This window comes from Peromyscus californicus, unplaced genomic scaffold, assembly GCF_007827085.1.
Source record: "Peromyscus californicus insignis strain IS unplaced genomic scaffold, ASM782708v3 Scaffold_11__1_contigs__length_118956290, whole genome shotgun sequence".
NCBI classification, from domain to species: domain Eukaryota; kingdom Metazoa; phylum Chordata; class Mammalia; order Rodentia; family Cricetidae; genus Peromyscus; species Peromyscus californicus.
This window is the reverse complement of record NW_026294402.1, coordinates 93,293,120-93,316,398: the sequence shown is the minus strand read 5'-3', so window position 1 is coordinate 93,316,398 and position 23,279 is coordinate 93,293,120. Positions and strand designations below refer to the sequence as shown.

Below are 23,279 nucleotides of genomic sequence, written 5' to 3'. Positions count from 1 at the left end.
TTTCCACCATGTGTGTCCTAGGGATCAAACTCAGGGTGCCCTGCTTATCAACAAGTGTTTTATCCACTGGGCCAGTCCTGTTCCTGTGTTCTAACAAGGACAGCCTATATTCTTTATAGTATGGCAAGATTTACGTGTTTTGTGTGTTTTCCCTGCATGTATGTGTGTATGTCCGCACCACAGACATGACTAGTGCCCTCAGAGGTCAGAAGAGGGTGTCAGATCCTCACAACTGGAGTTATGGTTATAAGCCACCATATGGGTCCTACGACTCAAACAGGGGTCATCTCTGGGATAACAAAAGCTCTTGAGCATCTCTAAAGTTCCAAGGATAGCATATAATTTTAACTGTACTATTGATTTTTTTAAGGGTCCCCTGGCTGACCTTGAACTTGGGTTCCTTCTGTGTCACCTCTCAAGTATTGAGACTACATATTTGTATCTGTGAATGGTTTGCGTTGCTGAGGTTTTAAAAGTATTTCTAATTTTTTTTAGCATGTATAAATTATACCTATTGTGCTCAGTTGCTTTTCCTAAGCAAATGCCTTTCTTTTCAGGCTAATCATCGGCCCCAGAGATCACATCACCTGAACTTTTAATTAAGTTTTGCCAATTATTTGGTCCTGTGACTCTTCCATAAAATGTGCCTTGTGCTCCTGTTCTCTTTCACCCTCAGAAGAATTCTTCGTGAGAATAAACTAGTGTCTCATCATTTTGTTGGATTTCTCTTTCTTCCGTTTGCTCCTGTATTTTAGGGTTAAAGAACTTAGGACAATTATCTTGGTGGTAGAGATGTAAGTTTTATGGAAATCAGTTGATAAAAACAAACATGATCAGATTTCTGAGTTTTGGAACTAGAATCTAAGTCTTTCAAATAGTATTACATTAACTTCATTTCCATGCTGTCTGGAGGGGAGGGGTACTGCAGAGCCAAAGCAAACTCCGACATTGCTCACTGTCTTCTTCTGTACTTTATTAGGACAGTGGCTCTCCATTGTTGGGCTCCTGTAATTCAGCATCAGAAACACCTTCCCCAGGGTGCTGAAAGTTTCACGTTGATGTGTATATTTTGCTTTATTGGAGAATGTATGTGTGTAGCATGTGGTGCATATATGCATGCCCAAAGTTGAGGTTGGTTGCCTTCAATCACTCTCCACCTTATCTTATCAGGGGTCTCTCAACTGAACCTGGAGTTAAGATTGGCTGGTCTTTCAAAAGGCTTGGGTTCAGTGCATAGACTCAGGTGCCTGGAGAGCTACCTCCAGGGTATTCAGTACTGGTTTCTGGACTCCAAGGGGACCTGTCAACATGTGCAGATGCATGTGCACACATATGCTTTGTCATTTGCATAATTCTAAAGTCCTTAGAGTACTTTGAGAAATAAATAGGAAAAGGAACAGAGCCAGCAAGAGGAGAGGGTTGTGGGGCATGAATGAAATCAAGGTCTATTTTACACATGTATGAGAATGTCCTAAGAAAACCCAGTATTTTGTATAGTTGGCAAGAGGAGGAAGAGAGAAACATACAGAGGGAAGACTTTTAGGAGAACTTTTCCAAGAAGATCACTCAGCAGGGCAGACAGAATCATCACATGACTATCTTCCTCTCATTGAACAGAGTTTTCCAATGGATATCCATAGTGCCAAGCAGTAGATTCATTGATATACTATTTAAAAGGTAAGAAACATTCAATGGCTGGGCAGTGGTGGTGCATTTCTTTAATGTCAGCACTTGGGAGGCAGAGTCAGAGTGATCTCTGGGAGTTCCAAGCCATCCTGGTTTACAGAGCAAGATCCAGGGGAGGCACCAAGCTACACAAGAGAAACTCTGTCTCGAAAAACCAAAAAAAAAAAAATGAAAAATAAAAAATTAAAAAGAACGAAAGAAAGAAAAGAAAAAAGAAAAAGAAACATTCAATAAATATGCAAATGAAAAAGCATGGTAAGCTCACCCATCAGGATCTTAGGCCTACATCTTGAGTTGGCCATATGGACTACTAGAACCCTGTTAGATATGAACAAAGAAATAAGTAGATAAGTAAGTAAATAAGTAAATAATCAAACCAACAGGACCAATAAGGGACTGGCCTTGGCGCTTAGCTCTGGAGTTTGTCTGGCATGTGTGAGGATGAGCTCCTCCAATAGGGGACAGTAGAGACAGAGGAGGAGGGAAGACAGAGAGACAGCCATAAAGAGTAAAACTGGTTTCAGGTGTCAAACACAGAGCATAACAAAATAATAGAACGAGAAGGAAAAATATCCAAGATGCCACTTACAAATTAAGCAGGACTATGCTTAATTTCCATTTTTAACACAAACAAAGGTTTTAATTTTGAAAGATTTCTTTTCCACCCCTAATGACCTTTGAGGATAAACTAATCATGTCTTAGAGACATGGTTTCATGGGTCCGGACTAGCCTGGAATTCCCCTTTTCCACAGACTGGCCTAGTACTCCCCAGGCAGCAGGCTGACCTTGAACTCCTGATCTCCCTGTCCTTGTCTCCCAACTTCTGGGGTTAGGGATGTTCTAAAGTACTCACTCTAATACTTTTTTAAATTTCTTTCTGGGGATGGAAGCCATTGGCCTCCAGCAAGTGAGACAAACACTCTATCCTTGGGGTGTTTCCTTAGATCAATTCTTTGCACGTGATACCATATAAATCTAATATCGATTTTTGATTAAGTTAAAAACTAGCCGTATACAAAAATTGAGCCACTGGTTTTATTAGCAACCTTGACCTCCAACGAACAACTCAAGTTTCACTTTGTTAATTTCCATTTCCATTTTATTTTGGGAATGAAGAAAAGGTTTAGGACTTGGTATGTGGGGATGGAGCAAAGAATCCATGAGTATGTAGGAAGGGGTTGGGAAAACGGTTTTCCTGTTTCTATCTTTGGACAAAAATCAGGCTATCCAAACAATAAAGACATGCCAAGGTCGATTTCTCCTCTCGACCACCACCACCCAATAACACCTGTGTGCATACACACGCACATGCACACTGGCACACAGGTGGGTTCTTGAAGGTTGAGGGTCACACCTTGCCTGGGCCCCGCCATGCCTGGGTGGGGCTTTCTTGGAAGGCAGGCTTAAATAGGGAACTGTGGTCCTCTCCAAACACTCTTGATCAGTCAGTCATCCTGACCACGTCTCTCTTCTAGAGGGTCCACAGAGTCTCTTGCAGAAGAAGCCAGACGACAGCTGTCCCTGAAGGAAGACCTCCAGCACTCAGAAGAAGCCAGACCACAGCTGTCCCTGAAGGAAGACCTCCAGCAAAGTCCATCAGCTGCAGCGGACCTTGTCTTGCACCTCTCCTCAAGTGCCAAGGCCGCATTGCCACCATGATGCCAGGAATGTGGCCCCGCAGCCCAACCGACAACCCGCTGCCCTGCTGGGCACCGCAGCCAGAAGGACCCAAGCCTGCCAAGCGCCGACGCCTCCACGAGTGCACCTGCCCGGGGTCGCAGGCACAGCCAGACCTGGAAGCGCCCACCAGGCCGGCCAGCGAGCAGCTCACCACCACCTTGTTCCTGCCTGCTGGCCTTGCCCTGAAACTCCATCTGGAAGGTGGAGACCCGCTGCTGGAGCCCGAGCCAGATTCCATCAGGAGAGTGACGCTCCCTGTTCACACCATCATCGTGGTGCCCGACTACGACCAGCCTGGACAGCCTGGCTTCTTGCCCTCCAGCCGGCAGGAGGCTGCTCTCCTGGAAATGCCCCAGCACCACCAGGTCAGGCCCCAGTGGGGATCCTCCAGCCCATCTGTGTCACATACCCAAGGCTGGGGAAATGCCTCTGACCCACAGAGAGACACTCAAGAAGGCTTAGGAGACTTCCTGAGGCCTATGCTATGGACGAATGCTCCTGCCGAGCCCGATTGGGACATGAGTGTGACGCTCCCTGGACACAACATCCTTGTGCCCGAGGATCTCCAGGACTCCACACAGACTGCACAGCCTGGCCTCTGGGCCGCCAGCCAGCTGGAGGCCGCTCTCTGGGAGTTGCCCCTGGACCACCAGGTCAGCCTCCAGCGGGGATCCTCCAGGAAAACGATATTAGACACCCAAGGCTGGGGAAACGTCTCTGACCCCCATGAAGACTCTTAAGGAGGCTTAGGAGATTTCCTGAGGCCTAGGCCATGGATGAATGATCCAGCCGGCATGGTCCCGGGAATGCCTCTCCCCTTCACTGGGGTGTCCAGCCCCTTGTTCCCGGGCTAAGTGTCACGTCCCTGGCGTCCATCAGCCCCTCCCGGTGCAGAGAGATATGCTCCCAGCTTCATCTGGAGCCTCAAAGGCAGCATGCTGTGGACTCTCCCCAGCTCACCACTGCAGCCTCTCCCTCCATCTCCCTCTCCTCCTCCAAGTCATCAGGCACAGGACCCTCAGAGTCATCAGAAGATCTGGTGCCCTTGCTGCAAGGCCCGGAGGCGCCTCTTCTAGGAAAGAGAGGACTGCTCCCGTGCCACTCGAGACACCAAATAACCCAACATTCAGCCTGGCTACACACAGGTGTTTTTGGCTGTGCACTATGGAGGAATGAAGACACTAGATCTCAGCCCTGAAGTCAAAATGCTGCCATCCAGAACCAATTCCAGTCTTCATCTCAAAACCTCCCACATCCCCCTCATTGACATCACCGAATCCCTGGACAGACACTCTCACGGTCCCCTATTTCAACAGAACCGAGAGCACTGGGCTTGCTATGCCGCCACTGTCCTTTCTGTGTTCCCCTGACTGGATGGAGACTTGGCCTTGCCTTCGGGTTCTTGGACAGTTCAAGCTGTTGCTCCTCCAGGAACCAACAAATACCCCAGTGGGAGATGGTGGGGGCTAACCCTGAGTGTATGATGCTTCTCTGCTAACAATATTTGTAATTCCAACTTCACTTATAAATTAATAAAATTTGTGGACCCCAGTATGTGAGGCTGTGTAAAGGAGTTTTTGAGAGAGAGCTGGAGAGAGAGAGAGAGAGAGAGAGAGGGAAAGAGAGTTTGTGTGTGTTTTTCTGTGTGTGTGTGTGTGTGTGTGTGTGTGTGTGTGTGTGTGTGTGTGTATTAGAGAAAGAGGACAATAAAACCCCAAGCAATCTCGGGGACTGTATGATCACACAAATTTTTTGAAAATCAGCCTGCTAGTGAAGTGGAGGGTCTCACCTTCCCTTACCCTGAGTATAAAGCAATATCGAATGTATGATCTTCAATAAGAAACATATTAAAATGTCAATTGCAGGAAATTCATTCTGTCTACCCATATCAAGAGAAACAGGTATCTTTAAAAATTGAAATAGAATTAGATCAAAGAAATGAACACACACACACACACACACACACACACACACACACACACACACACACACACACAGAGTTAATTATGAGTCAAATCTTGCTGTCATTCACCTAGGATAAACAACTGTTTTCCTTTAGCTGCCGTGACGAATTACTAACAGCTCGGTTGCTCAAGTTACTGGACTTTCTTCTCAGTTGTAGAGACATAACGTCTGAAATCAGGGACCACCAGGCTCCTGCTGCAGGCTCCAGGGGCAACTCTGTTTCTTAGTTCCTTTTGCTTTAGAACCATATTCCATCCCTTTGCCTAAGGTGATGGCAATGTGTGTTTCTTGGAGGCAGCAACATGATGATCTTGCTTCCTAATCCAATCTGCTAGTCTGCATCTCTTTATTGGGTAATTGAGATGGTAAATTGTTGTTCAAAGACATGTATTAATTCCTATCATCTTGTCACATTTTCTTAAATCTCTTTTGATTGTTCTTAAATTGTTTATATATTCCTGTGTTCTCTTGTTTTCATCCTTTTCTTTAGATCAAAGCATCCCAGTATCCTCTTCAGACATGGCTTAGTGGTCAAACCTTCCTTTAATCTGATTTTCTCACATTTTTCTTCCTCCTTATATTACAACTGATGGTTTTGCTGGGTCCAGTAGTCTGGGCTGGCATCTGTGGTCATTCAGAAATCTCAGATAGTAAGTCTAAGCCCTTCTGGCTTTTATCATCTTCACTGAAAAGTCAGTTGTTAATCTCATGGGCTTGCTTTTATAGGAAACTTGTTTCTTTCTTGAAGCTTTCAGTATTTGTTGTTTGTTCTGGGTATTCAGTATTTATTACATGGCCCTGTCTAACTGGTGGTGTGCACAGGCCTCTCGAACCCGATAGCCATTTCTCTTTCCTCATATTTGGGGGGTTTTCTTCTGATTTTGTTGAAAGTGTTTTTCTGCCATTGGGCTTCTTCTTCTCTATCTACGATTCCTAGGTTTTGCCATTTTACAGTGTCCCAGAGTGCCTGCATATCATGGGTTTGGTTTTATTTCTTTAGATTTAACATATTCTTTGGTTTGGTTATCCAATACCCCTACCTTGTCTTTAAGCCTTGATATTCTCTCTTCCACTTACGCCATTTGATTTACTAATTTTTTTTTTTCCGACAGGGTTTCTCTGTGTAGTTTTGGTGCCTGTCCTGGAACTCACTCTGTAGACCATGCTGGCCTTGAATTTACAGAGATCCACCTGGCCCTGCCTGTGCTGGGATTAAAGGCATGCGCCACCACCATCCAGCAATTTACTGAATTTTTAATTGAGTTTCATTTTGGCTTTTCTTCAGAAATTCTCTTTATTTACTTCAATATTCATATGTTGAATTGTCTCCTTTATTTCATTCAACTATTTTAGTATTCATTCATTGATATCCTTTTTTTTTTTTAGTTCCCTCAATGTATTTATAAAAGCTATTTAGAAATCATTTTTTTGTGTGTCATTAAGTTGCCTTTCTCAAGAAATCTAACTATGAGAATACGCATTTTTGGAGATGTCTTATCGGCTCACTCATGTTGTTTGCGTTTTGTGGTAGGACCTGTATCTGGAGTTTGGGTTTGGGGTTGTGTTTCTTGATATGGATATCTGTTCCACCTTGTTGAGTGGGCACATGTTGGTTTGCTCTTACCTAACTTGTCAGGTTACAGGCCAGCCGAATGGTGCTTGGAGTTCCGTCTTGGGGCCACTCAGTGTTTATGTCCAAATGGAGTGCAAGTGGAGTCCATCCTCTCCTGCTCCTAGGTTTCCAAATACCTGGTCTACCTCTCCAACTTCCCCGACTCCAACACCTTGGTTTGTAAGTAGACTCCTACACAGCTTTTCTGGTGCCTTCAAATGGTCACTATCACTGTTTGTGACTTTACTCATGCCCCACCAGTTCCTCACTCACTTTAGTATGGCGACATTTCATTGAGACTATTCTCATTCATTTCCTCACCATCATCCACCGGGTTGCCAGATCCACTGGTGCCTTGTGTTTTGTAAAATAAACATCTACACACCCACATAGGACGGAAGTCCAGACACCAGAGGAAGATTCTGTCAAGTCTAGCTTGGCAAACAACTGGGCTTCCTGTTTCTCACAGAAGCATGGGTGACTCCCAGGCAGCTGGACCACTGGCCAGCCCCGCCCAGTCTGTTTTTACCTCTCATATTGAAACAGAGGGAGTGCTGATTGCAATCTCCTGGGAGGGTTTTGTGACTCTTCCCCTCCCTCTGAGAGGAAGCAGCAAGGCCCACTGTATTACAACACACCTAGCTATCGGCTGTAGTTGGTTTTTTTGGCACCATGACTGCCAAGAATCAAGGTCCTTCATAAACAATCTGCTTCAAGGTGGTAATGATCACGTCAAACCTAAAAGAAAGCTAGAGCCGTGCACATCAGTTCTCGAACTTTCCATTGCTTGGCAGTGATATGAGACCATCAGCTTCCTGTTTTATACCTTCTTGCCTTGCCTCCTACATTTTAGGGTTTTTCTACTATCTCGGTCTTGGATATGTTTTACTTCCCCGCTCTGTAATCAATCCTGACACTATTGACAAAATGCCTGAGAGGAACAAGTTAAAAGGCAAACAAATTTGTTTTTGGTCACAATTTCAGTCCCAGATTGGCTAACTGTTACTGGGTTCATAGTGAGGTCTTAACCACCAAGCCATCACTCATGGTTTTATTCTTAAGTAACAGATTGCCAAGAGAGGAGAGAGTGAGGGTACTTTTTAAGAATGCATTGAGTATATATTAAAATCCTTTGTGTGTCTGTGCACACGGGGCCAGCGCTGGGATCAAACACAGCGCCTCCCTCACGCTAGGCAAGCACTCTACCACTAAGCTACATCCCTAAACCCAATCATAAAAGTATTATTTTCAGATTTGTGCAGAGCATATGTTACAGAAAAGAAAATGGCACATAGGTATATTAGTATTCATAGACTGTCTTTGTAACCAGCATTCAGGCGAAGCTAAGAAAATTACCATCAGCCTTGAGGTTCCTTTTTTGCCACTTCCGGTCATTAATTCCCTCCTAATTCAGGCATTATGTAGACTTCTAAGGCTACACATATGTCAGGGGTATTTTTTTCTTGCCTCTGAATCTTATAGAACTCTTCAAACTTGTCTCAAACCAGGTGGAAGGTGAGGGCCACACTTGAGGCTGTCTTCTGACCTCCATATGTGGGAAGTAGGTGCCTGCCATGGAAGACTTTATAGAAGAGCAGGAAGGCAAACCACGGAAGAGCAGGACTGAGCAAGTCCACAGAGAGGTGCCTTTGTGCACAGGAGCAGTGCTCTCCTCTGAGGGACACAGTCCACGTAAATGAGATCTTCTCTTTCTCTCTTTATTTCCCACACACGAATGGAAATAAAACCATCTCTACACAAACCCACATTTTAAATTAAATTTTTTTTTAATTATTTTGTATATGTAGATTTGGGTGCACATGCCACAGAGCACACACCCGAGGACCATTTCAGGATTCAGTTTTCCCTTCTTGGGGAGTGAACTCAGGTTTGCCTGCCTCTGTCTCCCAAGTACTGGGATTAAAGACATAAACTGCCACACCCATATAAATGGAAATCTTTTCATTTTTAAGTGATTTATTTTTATTTTATGTGTATAAGTGTTTTGTCTGAATGTATATATGTACACCAGATGCATGACTGATATCCATGGAGGCCAAAGCAGAGTGTTAGATCACTGGGGACTAGAATTACAGACAGTAGTGAGCAGTCATGTGGGTACTGGGAATTGAACCCAGGTCCTCTGGAAGAGCAGCAGCATGCATTCCTAACTGTTAAACCATCTCTCTAGCACCTAAATTAAGTTCTTATATGACATTATTGGCTTTTTTTCATGTTTTCGACAGAAAATGCTTCTTGTTTTCTCTGGTTACACAAACTGTATCATTATGAACCAATTGCTTCAAATATAGGCCAACCTACCTTTCATGTGAAAGACATGTGAAAGCAGACCCACGGTGGACACAGCCAGCAGCACCAGTTTATTTTACAGTGTTTACTATAGTCAAGGTTACTGTGGTGAGAGGTTAGTGGTTTTGGTCCATATTTTATTTTCCATTTGAATTAGAAACACATTAGTTAAAAAATAAATTTTTATGATTCCACATTTTCCTGACCATTGGAATATTACAGTTTCAAGTAACAAAAGATAAAAGTAAAAACATTGCAGACAATCTACCAGTATGTACAGAGTGAACACATTTAATTACCGCAGCCATTAGCAAGTCCTGATGTCTCCTCTTCAGCTCAGAACTCATTAACGAGCAGTCACTGAAGGCTCTCTGGGATCTCCCTATTATCCACAATGAGGGTGTGGATGATCCCTTCTCTCCTCTTCCCACTGCTGACGGCCTTTATGTAACAGTCATGGCTCCCAACACTGAAGTGTGTTTCAGTTCCATCATCTACAAACTCGCCCTAGGACAGCAAGGGAAGACGCATCAGTGTTCCAGAAATCTCTTTGCCGGGGCACTAACATCATTTAAAACGGACTGGTCTTAATGCCAAGCTCTTCAAATAAGAGCCCAATTATGTACACAGCCCTGTGATTTGCTGTAATTTCCAAAATCCTGAGTGATCTTAACTTTCAGAAGAAAGTTCTGTGTCCACAGTGTAGACAATGTTTACAAAACTAAAAACTTTGGTGAGCACATCAATAAACATTTCTCAGTTACTTATGCTATCCCAGCTTATGGGTATCATTTCACTGTCTTTATAATAGCTGCCAGAAGTATTGTTACTATTCTCATTTTATAGATACAGAAACTGAAGAGCAACATACTTAATAATTTGCTGAAGGCCTGTCCAGTAAGACGGAACGGTTCCCACCAGAAACCCAACTTCCTCCAGGTGTAAGATAACCAGGTAACCAACAGCACTGACCACTGAGTACCACAACCTTGACTAGTCTGAATGATATACAGGGTTTCAATGTTAACTATAGGAAGACCTAGCATGAAACAATGCAAAAAACTACTGCCTTTTTTTTTTGAGACAGGGTCTCTCTACATAGCCCTGGCTCTCTGAAACTCACTATGTATACCAGGCTGTCCCAGAACTCACAGAGAGTCACCTGTCTCTGCTGTCTCTTGAGTGATGGGATTAAAGGCGTGTGCCACCATGCACATCTTTATGACATTTCTGATATACTGATTTAAGTTAAACATTAAAGTTAACCCACCTTACATTTCCTTTTCATGTTGCTACTGGAAAAGGTGACGTTACCCACAAGTCTCACACTTACGGTTCATATGTATTTCTACTGCAAGATGTTACTCTAGAGTGGAAAGGCAGGAGTTCAGAGGACAGAAATGGAGTGTGCCAGAAGCTTTCACAAGCAGACTTAAATCCTGTCTGCATGGGCTGGAACTGAAATTCAGTGCTAGAGGCCCTGCTTAGCTACAGGTCCTTACAGCATAGCACATCTGAGCATCACAGAGGTCGAGAGTGAGTGAGCCTGGAGTTCACACTCTCTAAGCAACAGTAAGCACTGGAGCATCCGAGGGAGCGCTTTCTGAGCTCTGAGCAGCTCCAGCAGGTGGGCTTTAGAGGCTGTGTACCGTCAGCGAACCCAGGAATGCCCTGGGGCGCTTTGGAGCCTTGGAAGAAGCTTTGAGGGCCAGATAAAGGTTGCTACCACTATGTCTCTGAGTTGCTTCTTGGCAATTTCATGCACTGATGTGATGATCCTGGGGTGAAAATATGTGCTGCACAGGAGCAGGGCATCTGTGCATGTGCACAGACCAGGGCGGGCTGATAGGGAGGCCTCCTGGACGGCTCTGCTGCTGTAGCTACAAGCAGGCAATGGGGTTACAGAGGGTTGTCTTCACACTAGCTTCCTGCCAGTTACTAGGAACAAGCACATCATGGATGGACATTGATTTTAGCCTCTTTAAAGTCACATGCACTTATACTGAAAACCATTATTCTGAACAAATGACATACATTAATGATTTCTAGAAACCTACCTTATTGTCAGTTTTTGCAGTGCTGAAGACGGACTCTAAGGCCTCACACGGGCTAGCCACGTGAGTGACCTGCTACTGAGCTACAACCCTAGCCTTGATTTATTAAGATTCATTTTCATTAAAAAAATTTTTTTGAGAAGCAGGGTGTGGTGACACACCCCTTTGATTCCAACACTTGGAAGGCAGAGGCAGGCAGAATTCTGAGCTTGAGGCCAGTCTGGTCTATAAAGTGAGTTCCAGGATAGCCTGGGCAACACAGAGAAACCTTGTTTCAAAAAACCAAAACAAATTTTATTTGTATATGTTTTTAAATTTTATGTGTCTGCACATTTTACCTGCACGTATGTCTGTGCATCAGATGTGCCTGGTGCCAGTGGAGGTCAGAAGAGGACATTAGATCTCCTGAAACTGGAGTTATAGATGTTTGTAAGCAACCATATAAGTGCTGGGAATTGAACCCAGGTCCTCTGCAAGAGCAACAAGTGCTTTTAACCATTGAGTCATTTCTCCAGTTGTGTGTGCGAGTGTGTGCGAGTGTGTGTGTGTGTGTGTGTGTGTGTGTGTGTGTGTGTGTGTGTGTGATCATTCCTAACCTTTACACGGTACTGGGGATCCTAACTCAGGTCCCTTTGCATGCAGTTTAACTGACCAGAGCCATCTCCACAGCTCCCATCCTCCCCACACTCACACCCGGTAATAGAATGAGGAACTGTTACTCACACACACTAGGAATAAACAAATGGCAACTTACTGCTGTCTCCAGTTTTTGCCCATTGCACCACACATCCATAGTATCTTTTTCTGTAAGAGCAACAGACATTTCAAAAGTTATAATTCTATAGTTAAGGTTAACTTCTCTGTGAAAGTTGGAGACACTATATTTCTAAACTGTACTCAACATTCTAAAACTCAGTACTTTCAACATCTTTGAAACTCTCAAAATTTGAAGAAACTTTGTTCACAGCTGAAACTAGTTTTTTTTTTAAATCTTTTTTGTTTGTTTGTTTGTTTTTGTTTTTTTTGTTTTTTGTTTTTTTGAGAGAGAGAATGTTTCTCTGTGTAGCTCTGTCTGTCCTGAAACTTGCTTGAAAGACCAGGCTTGCCTCAAGCTCAGAGTGCTGGGGTTAAAGGTGTGTTCCACCATGCCTAGGTTTGAAATCTTTTAAGAGAAAGTCATGGTCCCATCAGAATGTGATAAAAATCTTGTTAAACAAAGCAAATGCTGAAGGACAATCTTGGTAAAGGAGGTTACACACGAATAAACGAAGGAACGAGGAGGACCTTGGTCATAGGAAACCAGCTTAATAAATTTAAAACAACATTGGAAATGTGATTTACATCAGGGACTAGGTGACTTCTGCCTCCTATGCTGGCAGAGCTAAGTAGATGATGACATAAAGACCACATGCCTTGGGGTTGGTAGAAAGCAGACAGCAGGAACTTAGTTTTTAGTTTCTTCCTGGACAGAACAATAATCTATGTTATAGTGGCTTTACTTTGGAAAAAACTACTAGATTATAAGGAAAAAGAGATCAAACATGTGGACTCTTCAGTATGGAGGACAGGGCACGCAATGCTGCTGCAGCAGCACATGGACTCTACAGTATGGAAGACAGGGCATGCAATTCTGCTCCAGCAGCATGTGGTCTCTACAGTATGGAGGACAGGGCATGCAATGCTGCTGCAGCAGCACGTGGACTCTACAGTATGGAGGACAGGGCACAATGCTGCTCTAGCAGCACGTGGTCTCTACAGTATGGAGGACAGGGCACACAATGCTGCTGCAGCAGCACATGGACTCTACAGTATGGAAGACAGGGCATGCAATTCTGCTCCAGCAGCATGTGGTCTCTACAGTATGGAGGACAGGGCACACAATGCTGCTCCAGCAGCACATGGACTCTACAGTATGGAGGACAGGGCACACAATGCTGCTCCAGCAGCACATGGACTCTACAGTATGGAGGACAGGGCACGCAATGCTGCTCCAGCAGCACATGGACTCTACAGTATGGAGGACAGGGCACGCAATGCTGCTCCAGCAGCACGTGGACTCTACAGTATGGAGGACAGGGCACACAATGCTGCTCCAGCAGCACATGGACTCTACAGTATGGAGGACAGGGCACGCAATGCTGCTGCAGCAGCACATGGACTCTACAGTATGGAAGACAGGGCACGCAATGCTGCTCCAGCAGCACGTGGACTCTACAGTATGGAGGACAGGGCATGCAATGCTGCTCCAGCAGCACGTGGACTCTACAGTATGGAGGACAGGGCACACAATGCTGCTCCAGCAGCACGTGGTCTCTACAGTATGAAGGACAGGGCATGCAATGCTGCTCCAGCAGCACATGGTCTCTACAGTATGAAGGACAGGGCATGCAATGCTGCTCCAGCAGCACATGGACTCTACAGTATGGAGGACAGGGCACGCAATGCTGCTCCAGTAGCACGTGGACTCTACAGTATGGAGGACAGGGCACAATGCTGCTCCAGCAGCACGTGGACTCTTCAGTATGGAGGACAGGGCATGCAATGCTGCTCCAGCAGCACATGTACTCTACAGTATGGAGGACAGGGCACACAATGCTGCTGCAGCAGCACGTGGACTCTACAGTATGAAGGACAGGGCACACAATGCTGCTCCAGCAGCACATGTACTCTACAGTATGGAGGACAGGGCACACAATGCTGCTGCAGCAGCACGTGGACTCTACAGTATGAAGGACAGGGCATGCAATGCTGCTGCAGCAGCACGTGGACTCTACAGTATGGAGGACAGGGCATGCAATGCTGCTCCAGCAGCACGTGGACTCTACAGTATGGAGGACAGGGCACAATGCTGCTGCAGCAGCACGTGGACTCTACAGTATGGAGGACAGGGCATGCAATGCTGCTCCAGCAGCACTTGGACTCTACAGTATGGAGGACAGGGCACACAATGCTGCTGCAGCAGCACGTGGACTCTACAGTATGGAGGACAGGGCATGCAATGCTGCTGCAGCAGCACGTGGACTCTACAGTATGGAGGACAGGGCATGCAATGCTGCTCCAGCAGCACGTGGACTCTACAGTATGGAGGACAGGGCACAATGCTGCTGCAGCAGCACGTGGACTCTACAGTATGGAGGACAGGGCATGCAATGCTGCTCCAGCAGCACTTGGACTCTACACTATGGAGGACAGGGCACACAATGCTGCTGCAGCAGCACGTGGACTCTACAGTATGGAGGACAGGGCACACAATGCTGCTGCAGCAGCACGTGGACTCTACAGTATGGAGGACAGGGCATGCAATGCTGCTGCAGCAGCACGTGGTCTCTACAGTATGGAGGACAGGGCACAATGCTGCTGCAGCAGCACGTGGACTCTACAGTATGGAGGACAGGGCACGCAATGCTGCTGCAGCAACCTCACATAGCAGTTTGCTACCATAATTCCCTGCCAGGTGGGAGTCCCCAATACTTCCTATCAACATTAGTGTCCTAAGAGTTGGCTAGAAGAAGACTATCATCACCAAAGAGTCAGATGAGCAAGCAGAGAGAACGCCTGTGTTTGTGACCTGCATGGGCACCAGGATCCAAGGACAAGTCTGCCCATGGGTCATGTCTCAGGGTCCAGACAAGGGTGTGACTCTGGCAGGCTAGCTGCTGTAAGGGCACAAGTCCACGAGGATTATCTTCTCTCCACTTCCTGAGCCAGGTGGGCACTTCATTTAAACTACAGGAAGCCTTTGAGGTAGGCTAAATATGGCAAGGGGAAGGCAGTGGTGGCCTCAGGATATGTGCAGGGCTCACCCCAAAGGCAGTCTGAATGTGATTCACACATGGTCAGAGGCAGGGAAACACAGCTGATCACAATATGTGGCTGAACACCCAGTGCTAAGATCTGTGACAGTTGTAGTGAGAACTGGCCATTAGCTTATTTACTGAACATGCATACATATTCAGATTATCTAAATTACATAGAAGGGTTTGCCACGAGGAACATAGCTAATCCAGAAATCATAAAAGGAAAATAGAAAAACATTTGAAAGACTATGGACATATATAAGCAAGGTCATACAACAATGAGCCAACACTGCATTTTGAGGCCATGTCAACAGTCAGAACAAAAACAAGGGCCCACATAGTCAAATGCTCTCTAACCCAGTAGTTCTCGACCTTCCTAATGCTCTGACCCTTTAGCATGGTTCCTCATGTTGTGCTGACCCCAACCATGAAATTATTTTGTTGCTAATTCATAACTAATTTTGCTAATGTTATGAAATGTAATGTAAATATCTGATATTCGACCTCCAAAGGAGGTACAACCCATAGGTTGAGAACCACCACTCTAACCCTTTCATAACTAAAATTTCCATTAATAAGTGATGGGTGCAGGGAGTCACGACATCCCTCATCACATCATGGTGATATTCAGAAAGATGGATGAAACAAATTATTAAAAGCTCCAGTAAGAAAAAATGAGAGTCACACAGACACAAAACTCATTTAAAGCAGTGAAGAATAGACTGTGGGAGTGAGACCTTCATAAATTCTGAGGGAAAATGATTTTGCTGTACTCAACAAAAATAACTCAGCTTAGATGCCAAGATATGTTTAACTCCTTGACCAGAGGAATAACCCCTTAAAGATGTCTTTCAAGTTGAAACTGGGAACGGCCGGTAGTAACTGGCTGACCTAGTATCTATGAAAGCAAAGCCCAGTGGCCACAATGGAGAAGGCTGGGAGCTCCTGCTTTCCACCAGAACAGAAACAGAACAAGAATGTCTTCTTCAAGAATGAAAGGGATGGGGGGTTTGGAAATATGGCTCAGAGTTAAGAGCACTGGCTGCTCTTCTAGAGGTCCTGAGTTCAATTCCTAGAAACCATATGGTGGCTCACAACCATCTATAATGAGATCTGGTGCCCTTTTCTGGCCTGCAGGGATGTGTGAAGGCAGAACACTGTATACATAATAAATAAATAAACCTTAAAAAGAAAAGGAAAGAATAAAAGGGAAGGGCTGGAGAGTTGGCTCAATGGTTCTGAGCACTGACCTGGGTTTCATTCCTGGCACCTATGTGGTAGCTCACAACTGTCTGTAACTCCAGTTCCAGGGGATCCATCGCCCTCTTCAGACCCCTGCAAGTACTGCAAGTATGTGGTCCACAGACTTACATAGAAGCCAAACACCACACACAAAAAATAAGAAAAATCTCAATTGTTTTTTCAAGACAGGGTTTCTCTGTGTAGTTCTGGCTGTCCTAGAACTCACTCTGTAGACCAGGCTGGCCTAGAATTCAGAGATCCACCTGCCTCTGCACCTCCACCCCCAGCTCAAGAATTTTCTGAAAAGAAACTCAAGCAAAACAGATGTGAGAAAAATGCTGACATGAGAAAATAAACAGCGCACGCGCACACACACACACACACACACACACACACACACACACACACACACACACAGACCTGGAGGTCGTACAGACAGGCAGTGATGAGGAAGTGAGGTGGCTAGGCTAAGAGCCAATGAGAAGGCAGAACAGCAAGGCAATAAAGGCGCAGGTTAGACAGGAGGAAGCTGGTTCTCTCGGGGGAGGCTATGGCGGCATGGTGAGTAAGGACAGCTGGTGGCTTTCACTATTTCTCTGACCGCTCTGGCTTTCACCCCTATATTTGGCTCTGTGTTTCTTATTTAATAAGACTGTCTAGAAATTCGTCTACAATTGGCGCCCACGTGGCAAGAATTCTTTAAAAAACTGTTGGTGGACATACAGGCCAGGGGTTACAGGCCCCGGCTTGGCTGGAGCTTACAGGCCCCCAGGCCCAGATGGAGCTACAAGCAATCTGGCTACACACCAGCTGCACCTACTTGTGGCCAGATCTAAAACTCATGTGGCCGGAGCTACAAGGGGCTGGAGCTGCAAGCAGCTAGATTGCTTTTGGGTTTACAGACTCCTGGGTCACACCTGAATGGGCTCAGGCCAGAACACGTGGCTGGACTTTAGCTTTTAGCTTTATTTTCTTCTCCTGATAGGTAAGTGCTTTCTCTCTCTCTCTCTCTCTCTCTCTCTCTCTCTCTCTCTCTCTCTCTATCTCTCTATCTCGCTCTCTATCTCTATCTCTTTCTGCAACCACACTAGGTAGCTGCTTTGAAATGCCCTTGGACTTCTACTGTTCTACGCAGACTTGGTAAGTCAAATAAGATATCAGATATCTTAAAGGGAGAAACTAGTTAAAAGACAAAACTTTCCCACATTAAAAAATGGGAAATATCTTTCCAATGGAAGGAAATTGGTCTTAGTTTGATAACACATTAGTCAGTCTGAAAATGGAACAATTACATGAGAGGATAATTAATGTTGATGGGATGTATATAACATCAATTATACATATTTGTTTAATTATCCTTATTTTACTATTAAAAAAGTTGGTCAATTTAAGTGCCAAGATAAAAAGCTTCAGAAAAACTTGTTAAAATGAATTATAGAGAAATTCAGACTTGGACAGAAGAATTTAAAGGTGAAATTATTTCAGAATTGAATTATAGGGTTACAGAGAGACAGCCTGTTTTCAAACAACCAAACTTAATTTATCAGGTAGCCATACAGGAACTACCTGCTCAAGGGCGTGTACAAGCTAATGGGACTCCAGATGAAATGTTAGATTTATGGATATTTAGGGAAGCTATAGTATCCTATGGCATGCATTCTCCATTTGTAAAGCAAATGTTAAGCCTGTGGTCAACTTATAATAGAATTATTCTTCAGGACTGGAAAGAATTAGTAAATGCTGTCTGGAACCCTGAGCACAATTACAGTGGCACACTTGGTTTAAAGATGAGGCTAAGACAATAGAAAATCAATGTAGAGCTAGAGGTATGGAAATTTCCCAGGATTAGCTTCTTGGAGAAGACCAATATGCTAAAATACAAAGACAATGTTTATATGATAATCAAACCTTAATTCTATGCTACGTGGCAGCCATGAATGCATGGGACAGAATTAAGGAAGCAGGAAAGAAAATTGAATCATTCACAAAAGTTATACAGGGCCCAAAAGAATCCTTCACGGATTTCTTACAAAGGCTGTCTTCAGCAGTAAACAGAATGATACCAGATTCAGAAGCTAGACAGAATATGTATATAACTGAATATTTGGCTTTTGAGAATGCAAATGCAGCATGCAAAAGAATAACTAGGCCATTAAAGGCAAGATCTGCACCCTTGGAGGATTGGATCAGGGAAAAAATTAATGTTGAGTCTCATGAACATGATGATATGTGGGTAGGAGAAGCATCAAAAGTTTTGAGGGAAAATGTCAGATGTTTTAGGTGTGGAAAACAAGGTCATTTGAAAAGGGAGTGTAAACAGAGGGTTCCTAGAAAGAATGTTTATTCAAGTAACAATGGCAACAGACTGCCCCTCCCTTCTGGATTATGCAGAAGGTGTGGTAAGGGAAAACAATGAACCAACGGAAATGTAGATCAACAAGGTACAGACAAGGTAATCCTTTGCCTCTGTCCTCAGGAAACTCCCAGAGGGGTCTCATGCAGGCCCCCACAACAAATTCAATTCAGACCTTTCCTGCCATCAAAGAATAAACTCCTACTCAGAGCAATTAAATAACCAAATGCCTATTGGAATAAACCAGGCTGCTCAGGGTGATAGATCAGCTGTAGCAGAGAGAACAGGAAATTCAGGAGAAACCATAAAGCAATTTTTTCTGGAAGCTTCTATAAATGAACATAGACCAAAATTAAAAATACGAATAAATGACGTTTTCTTGGACGGTTTAGTAGACAAAGGTGCGGATGTGACAATAATTGCACCAGAATTTTGGCATCCAAATTGGCCTCTTCAGGAGGTAAATGTTCAGATGTTAGGAATTGGAACATTATCTCAAGTGAAACAGAGTGCAAGATGGCTCGAATGTATAGGTCCAGTAGGACAGAGGGGGAAAATTAAAGCCCATATGTGGCTAAAATAGCTAAGAACTTATGGGGCCATGATTTATTATAACAATGGAATACTCAGATTAACATTACTCCAACCTCAGAAACAAATCATAGACTAACACATGTTTCTGAGAGAAATATTAGAAGATATTATTCTAAAGAGTGGTCACCAGCCATCCAGATTGTACAAGAACAGGGCACAACAACTGCTGATCGTTCAAAGACACCAACAGCTCTACCTTTAAAATGGTTAACAGACAAGCCTGTATGGGTTCAGCAATGGCCTTTAACAACAGAGAAACTGCAGTCTTTAGAAGAGCTGGTACAAGAGCAGTTAAAGCCCAGTATATCGATGAATCAACCAGCCCTTGGAATTCTCCTGTATTTGTTATTAAAAAGAAATCTGGTAAATGGAGAATGGTAACAGACCTTAGAGCAATTAACAAAGTAATTCAGCCAATGGGCTCTCTACAATCTGGAATTCCTTTGCCTACTCTGTTACCTAAAGGATGGCCTCTTATAGTTATTGATTTAAAAGACTGTTTCTTTTCAATACCCTTACAAGAAAAAGACAGAGAAAGATTTGCCTTCATGGTGTCTACTTGTAATAACAACTGGTTAAGAGATATCAATGGACGGTTCTGCCACAGGGAATGTTGAATAGCCCAACCCTGTGCCAATATTTTGTACAACAGCCATTGGAAGTAATATGTAAAAAATTTCCTAAATCTATAATTTATCATTATATGGACGATATTTTAATAGTTGACTCAAATACAGATACTTTAGAAAGAATGTTTGAAGAAGAAAATTTTGCCTTGTTGGGGATTACAAATTGTTCCTGAAAAGATATAAAGAAAAGATTCTATTAATTATTTCAGATATAAAATAGGTCTACAAAATATTAGACCCCAAAAGATGCAAATTAGAAGAGACTGATTAAGAACTCTTAATGACTTTCAAAGATTATTCAGAGACATTTCCCATCTACGAAGTATTGCTGGGGTAAAAAATGATGAACTGAGAAATTTGTTCAAAACCTTAGAAGGTGACAAGGACTTAAACAGTCCAAGAGAATTATCACCTCAAGCTGAGAAAGAATTGGCCCTGTTAGAAAAGAAAGTACAGGAAGGACATGTAGGTCATGTAGATCCAAAGCTCGATTGTATTTTGGTTATTTTACCCTCTAGCCATTCTCCTACAGGAATTTTAATGCAGGGGGAAGATATTATATTGGAATGGATATTTCTACCAAATAAACAGAGTAAAAAATTAAAAACTTATGTGGAAAAGATCTCTGACTTGATTTTAAAAGGAAAATTGAGACTTCATCAATTATCAGTAATAGACCCAGGAGAAATTGTCATACCTTTAACTGAGGAGGACACTGAAAAATTATGGGCAGAAAGTGAACCTTGGGAAAGAGCTTGCAGTAATTTTTTGGGAGAGATTAACAGCAAATATCCCAAAAGCGATAGAATTGAACTTATATAGAGAGCTGATTGGATTTTGCCTCACATGGTATGGGAAAAACCCATATCTGGAGCTCCTACATTTTATACAGGTGTAAACAAAAAAGGAAAGGCAGGTTACAAATCAGAAAATTTAAGTAAAATGGTTGAAAGAGCTTATAATTCGGTTCAAAAATCAGAACTGTATGCTATTCCGTTGGTATTATTGGATTTTTCAGAACCTCTTAACATTGTTAGTGACTCTCAGTATGCTGAAAGAGTGTGGTATTACATATTGAGACTGCAGAATTATCCCTGATGAGTCAGAATTAACTTCACTATTTATTCAGTTACACGATACTATCAGGAAAAGGAGTCATCCTTTATATATAACTCACATCTGATCCCATACTGGTCCGCCAGGCCCTCCAGCACAAGGAAATGATGAGACTGATAAATTATTGATAGGAAATGTGCTGGAGGCCTGAGAATTTCATAAAAAAAAAAAAAAAAAAAACATGCCAATAGTAAAGGTTTAAAAAAGGATTTTTCCATAACCTGGCAACAAGCCAAGGAAATTGCAAGGAAATATCATACTTGTTCTTTTTACAATCAGACTCCATTTCCAGCAGGATGTAACCCAAAGGGTACTCAGAGGAATGAAATCTGGCAGACGGATGTGTTTCACTTTACAGAATTTGGAAAAGTAAAGAGAGGATATAGGTATGATATAGAAAAAAGGTAGATTATTGAATCTACTTCTAAAAGACAATTACTAGTTTTAAATACCTTACATTGGATTGGTTTTTTATATATTGTATACAAATTATATATATCGAGATTGATATTATTAGAAAATGCTGTACGTAAATTTCTAATCTTGTTCAAGATATTGTACTTATACAGTTCATTTAACAATGTAACACAATTTGCTAATCCTTGAATGTTATTATTACCAACTATTAGGATATAAAGAAATGAAAGTTAGTAGTTAGACATTACAATCAAATTTGTAGTCATATTAGATATGTTTTCAAGGTTAAGCAGAGATATATTTTAGATAGACAGGTCATCTTCAAACCCTTCAGAGATCTACAGAATATGGTATTTAAAATGTTTTAGTAACTTAGAATTTTTTCTTTTTTTTTTTTTTATGACTATGAGACATGTTGGCTCCTGGCAGCACCAATCTACTTCTAAGAAGGTATGAGCATTGAAGAAAACTGCATATGGAGTTAACTTTCATTGTGGCAAAAGTTAGCCACTGGGCAACAAATTGCCTTGGAATCAACTGCTGACAGTATGCTATCCAAAATGGACAGACAGGACACAAAACAAAGGACTACCGATCCCTGCCAAGACAAGTGTGGTTGCGGCTTTAGCAACAGGCGTGCTCTGAGGCCAGAACAATATGGCACCACCACTGACGTGACTTTGCGATCCAGAAAAGGTAGAGCACCCCTTTCTTCGAAGGCAGCTGAGCAGGCAATAGAACGATGGCTTCTGATGTGCAGTGGAACAGTAGCTGGAAACAGTTATTCTTGAAAGAGTAACTAGGCTGATGGAGTCTAACCTCTCAATGGTAGACTGGCATTTAATAAAAGAGATGAAGCCACCCACAAGCTGAGAAGAATAGACAGCCAAATTCCAAAAACACCAACAATTTCCAGAATTTAAAGTCCTGAATCATGACAGGACATTGGTGGAATCCAGGTTTATCTGGCACATGGACTACTCGCACCGAATATAAGGTCGAGCTGTAGGCCTTGTGTACATACTACTTCACAAATGAGTCTGTCAGACACACTAAGCCTATAGGCTGAAGATGATGCCCTAATGTTGTGGAGAAACCTCGGGTGACTGTCCAGGCAGCTGGCTGTTTTTGTCAACTCACATTTTTTTGGAAGCCGCTTGTTTGTACTTCCTGCTTTACTAGGTAATATTATTTCCTTCTTGGGTCTTTGAGGGAATTGAAGATTAGAAAGTTATAGTTATAGTTTTCCTTGTTAAGAATTTCAGAAAAGAAACTCGCTGAGGTGTAAAGTATATAAATTTCAAAAACATTATAAGATAGTTCTCTGTTAGTAATATAAATTAGAATAGAAAGTGAATCAGGTACATTTTGGACTTACCAAAATAGAATAGATAATGGAATATTTTCTCTGAGTTTGTCAAATGCAAATTTGCACTAGACATTGTTGATGTATTTATTGCTTGTATATATTGTATATAGTTATTGTACTTATTGTATATAGTTTTTCTTATATTAGTTATAACTTTATTATTTTTTATTTTTATTAGAAAAATGTGGGAAATGTGGTGATATTTTATTTGTGCTGAAATGTGGTGATATTTTATTTGTATGTTAATAAATAAAGTTTGCCTGGAGATCAGAGGACACAGATAGCCATCCATAAACCAAAGTCAGGTGGTGGTAGCACACGTCCTTAATCTGATCACATGGCAGGCAGAGTCTTTGTACGTTCAAGGACACAGCCATGGTGGTGACACACGCCTTTAATCCCAGTACCAACCATAGAGACCTGGAGGTCTGTACAGACAGGCAGTGACGAGGAA

At 43.0% G+C, this 23,279-nt stretch overlaps 2 protein-coding genes across 5 annotated transcripts in view; one reads left to right on the top strand and one right to left on the bottom strand.

Moving 5' to 3' along the window:
* Window positions 1-1,959: 1,959 nt before the first annotated feature.
* On the top strand, window positions 1,960-9,191 carry LOC128097342 (uncharacterized). The gene has a single exon (XM_052717779.1). It carries the CDS (start codon window positions 3,343-3,345, stop codon window positions 4,105-4,107), a length of 765 nt encoding a protein of 254 aa, XP_052573739.1. The 5' UTR covers window positions 1,960-3,342; the 3' UTR covers window positions 4,108-9,191.
* A 113-nt stretch (window positions 9,192-9,304) lies between these two features.
* The window catches only part of LOC128097352 (fas apoptotic inhibitory molecule 1), a 40,436-nt gene continuing 26,461 nt past the window's right edge, over window positions 9,305-23,279 (bottom strand). For all 4 annotated transcript variants that reach the window (XM_052717790.1, XM_052717816.1, XM_052717799.1 and 1 more), the window contains 2 exons: window positions 12,063-12,112; window positions 9,305-9,761 (listed from right to left, as the gene is read on the bottom strand). In XM_052717790.1, the coding sequence (XP_052573750.1) occupies window positions 9,612-9,761; window positions 12,063-12,112 (200 nt within the window). In that variant the 3' untranslated portion in view covers window positions 9,305-9,611. The remainder of the gene's footprint in view (window positions 9,762-12,062; window positions 12,113-23,279) is intronic.

Bases quoted from the DNA above. Each gene is read 5' to 3' on its own strand.
- LOC128097342 (XM_052717779.1), top strand. From the start codon at position 3,343: ATGATGCCAGGAATGTGGCCCCGCAGCCCAACCGACAACCCGCTGCCC.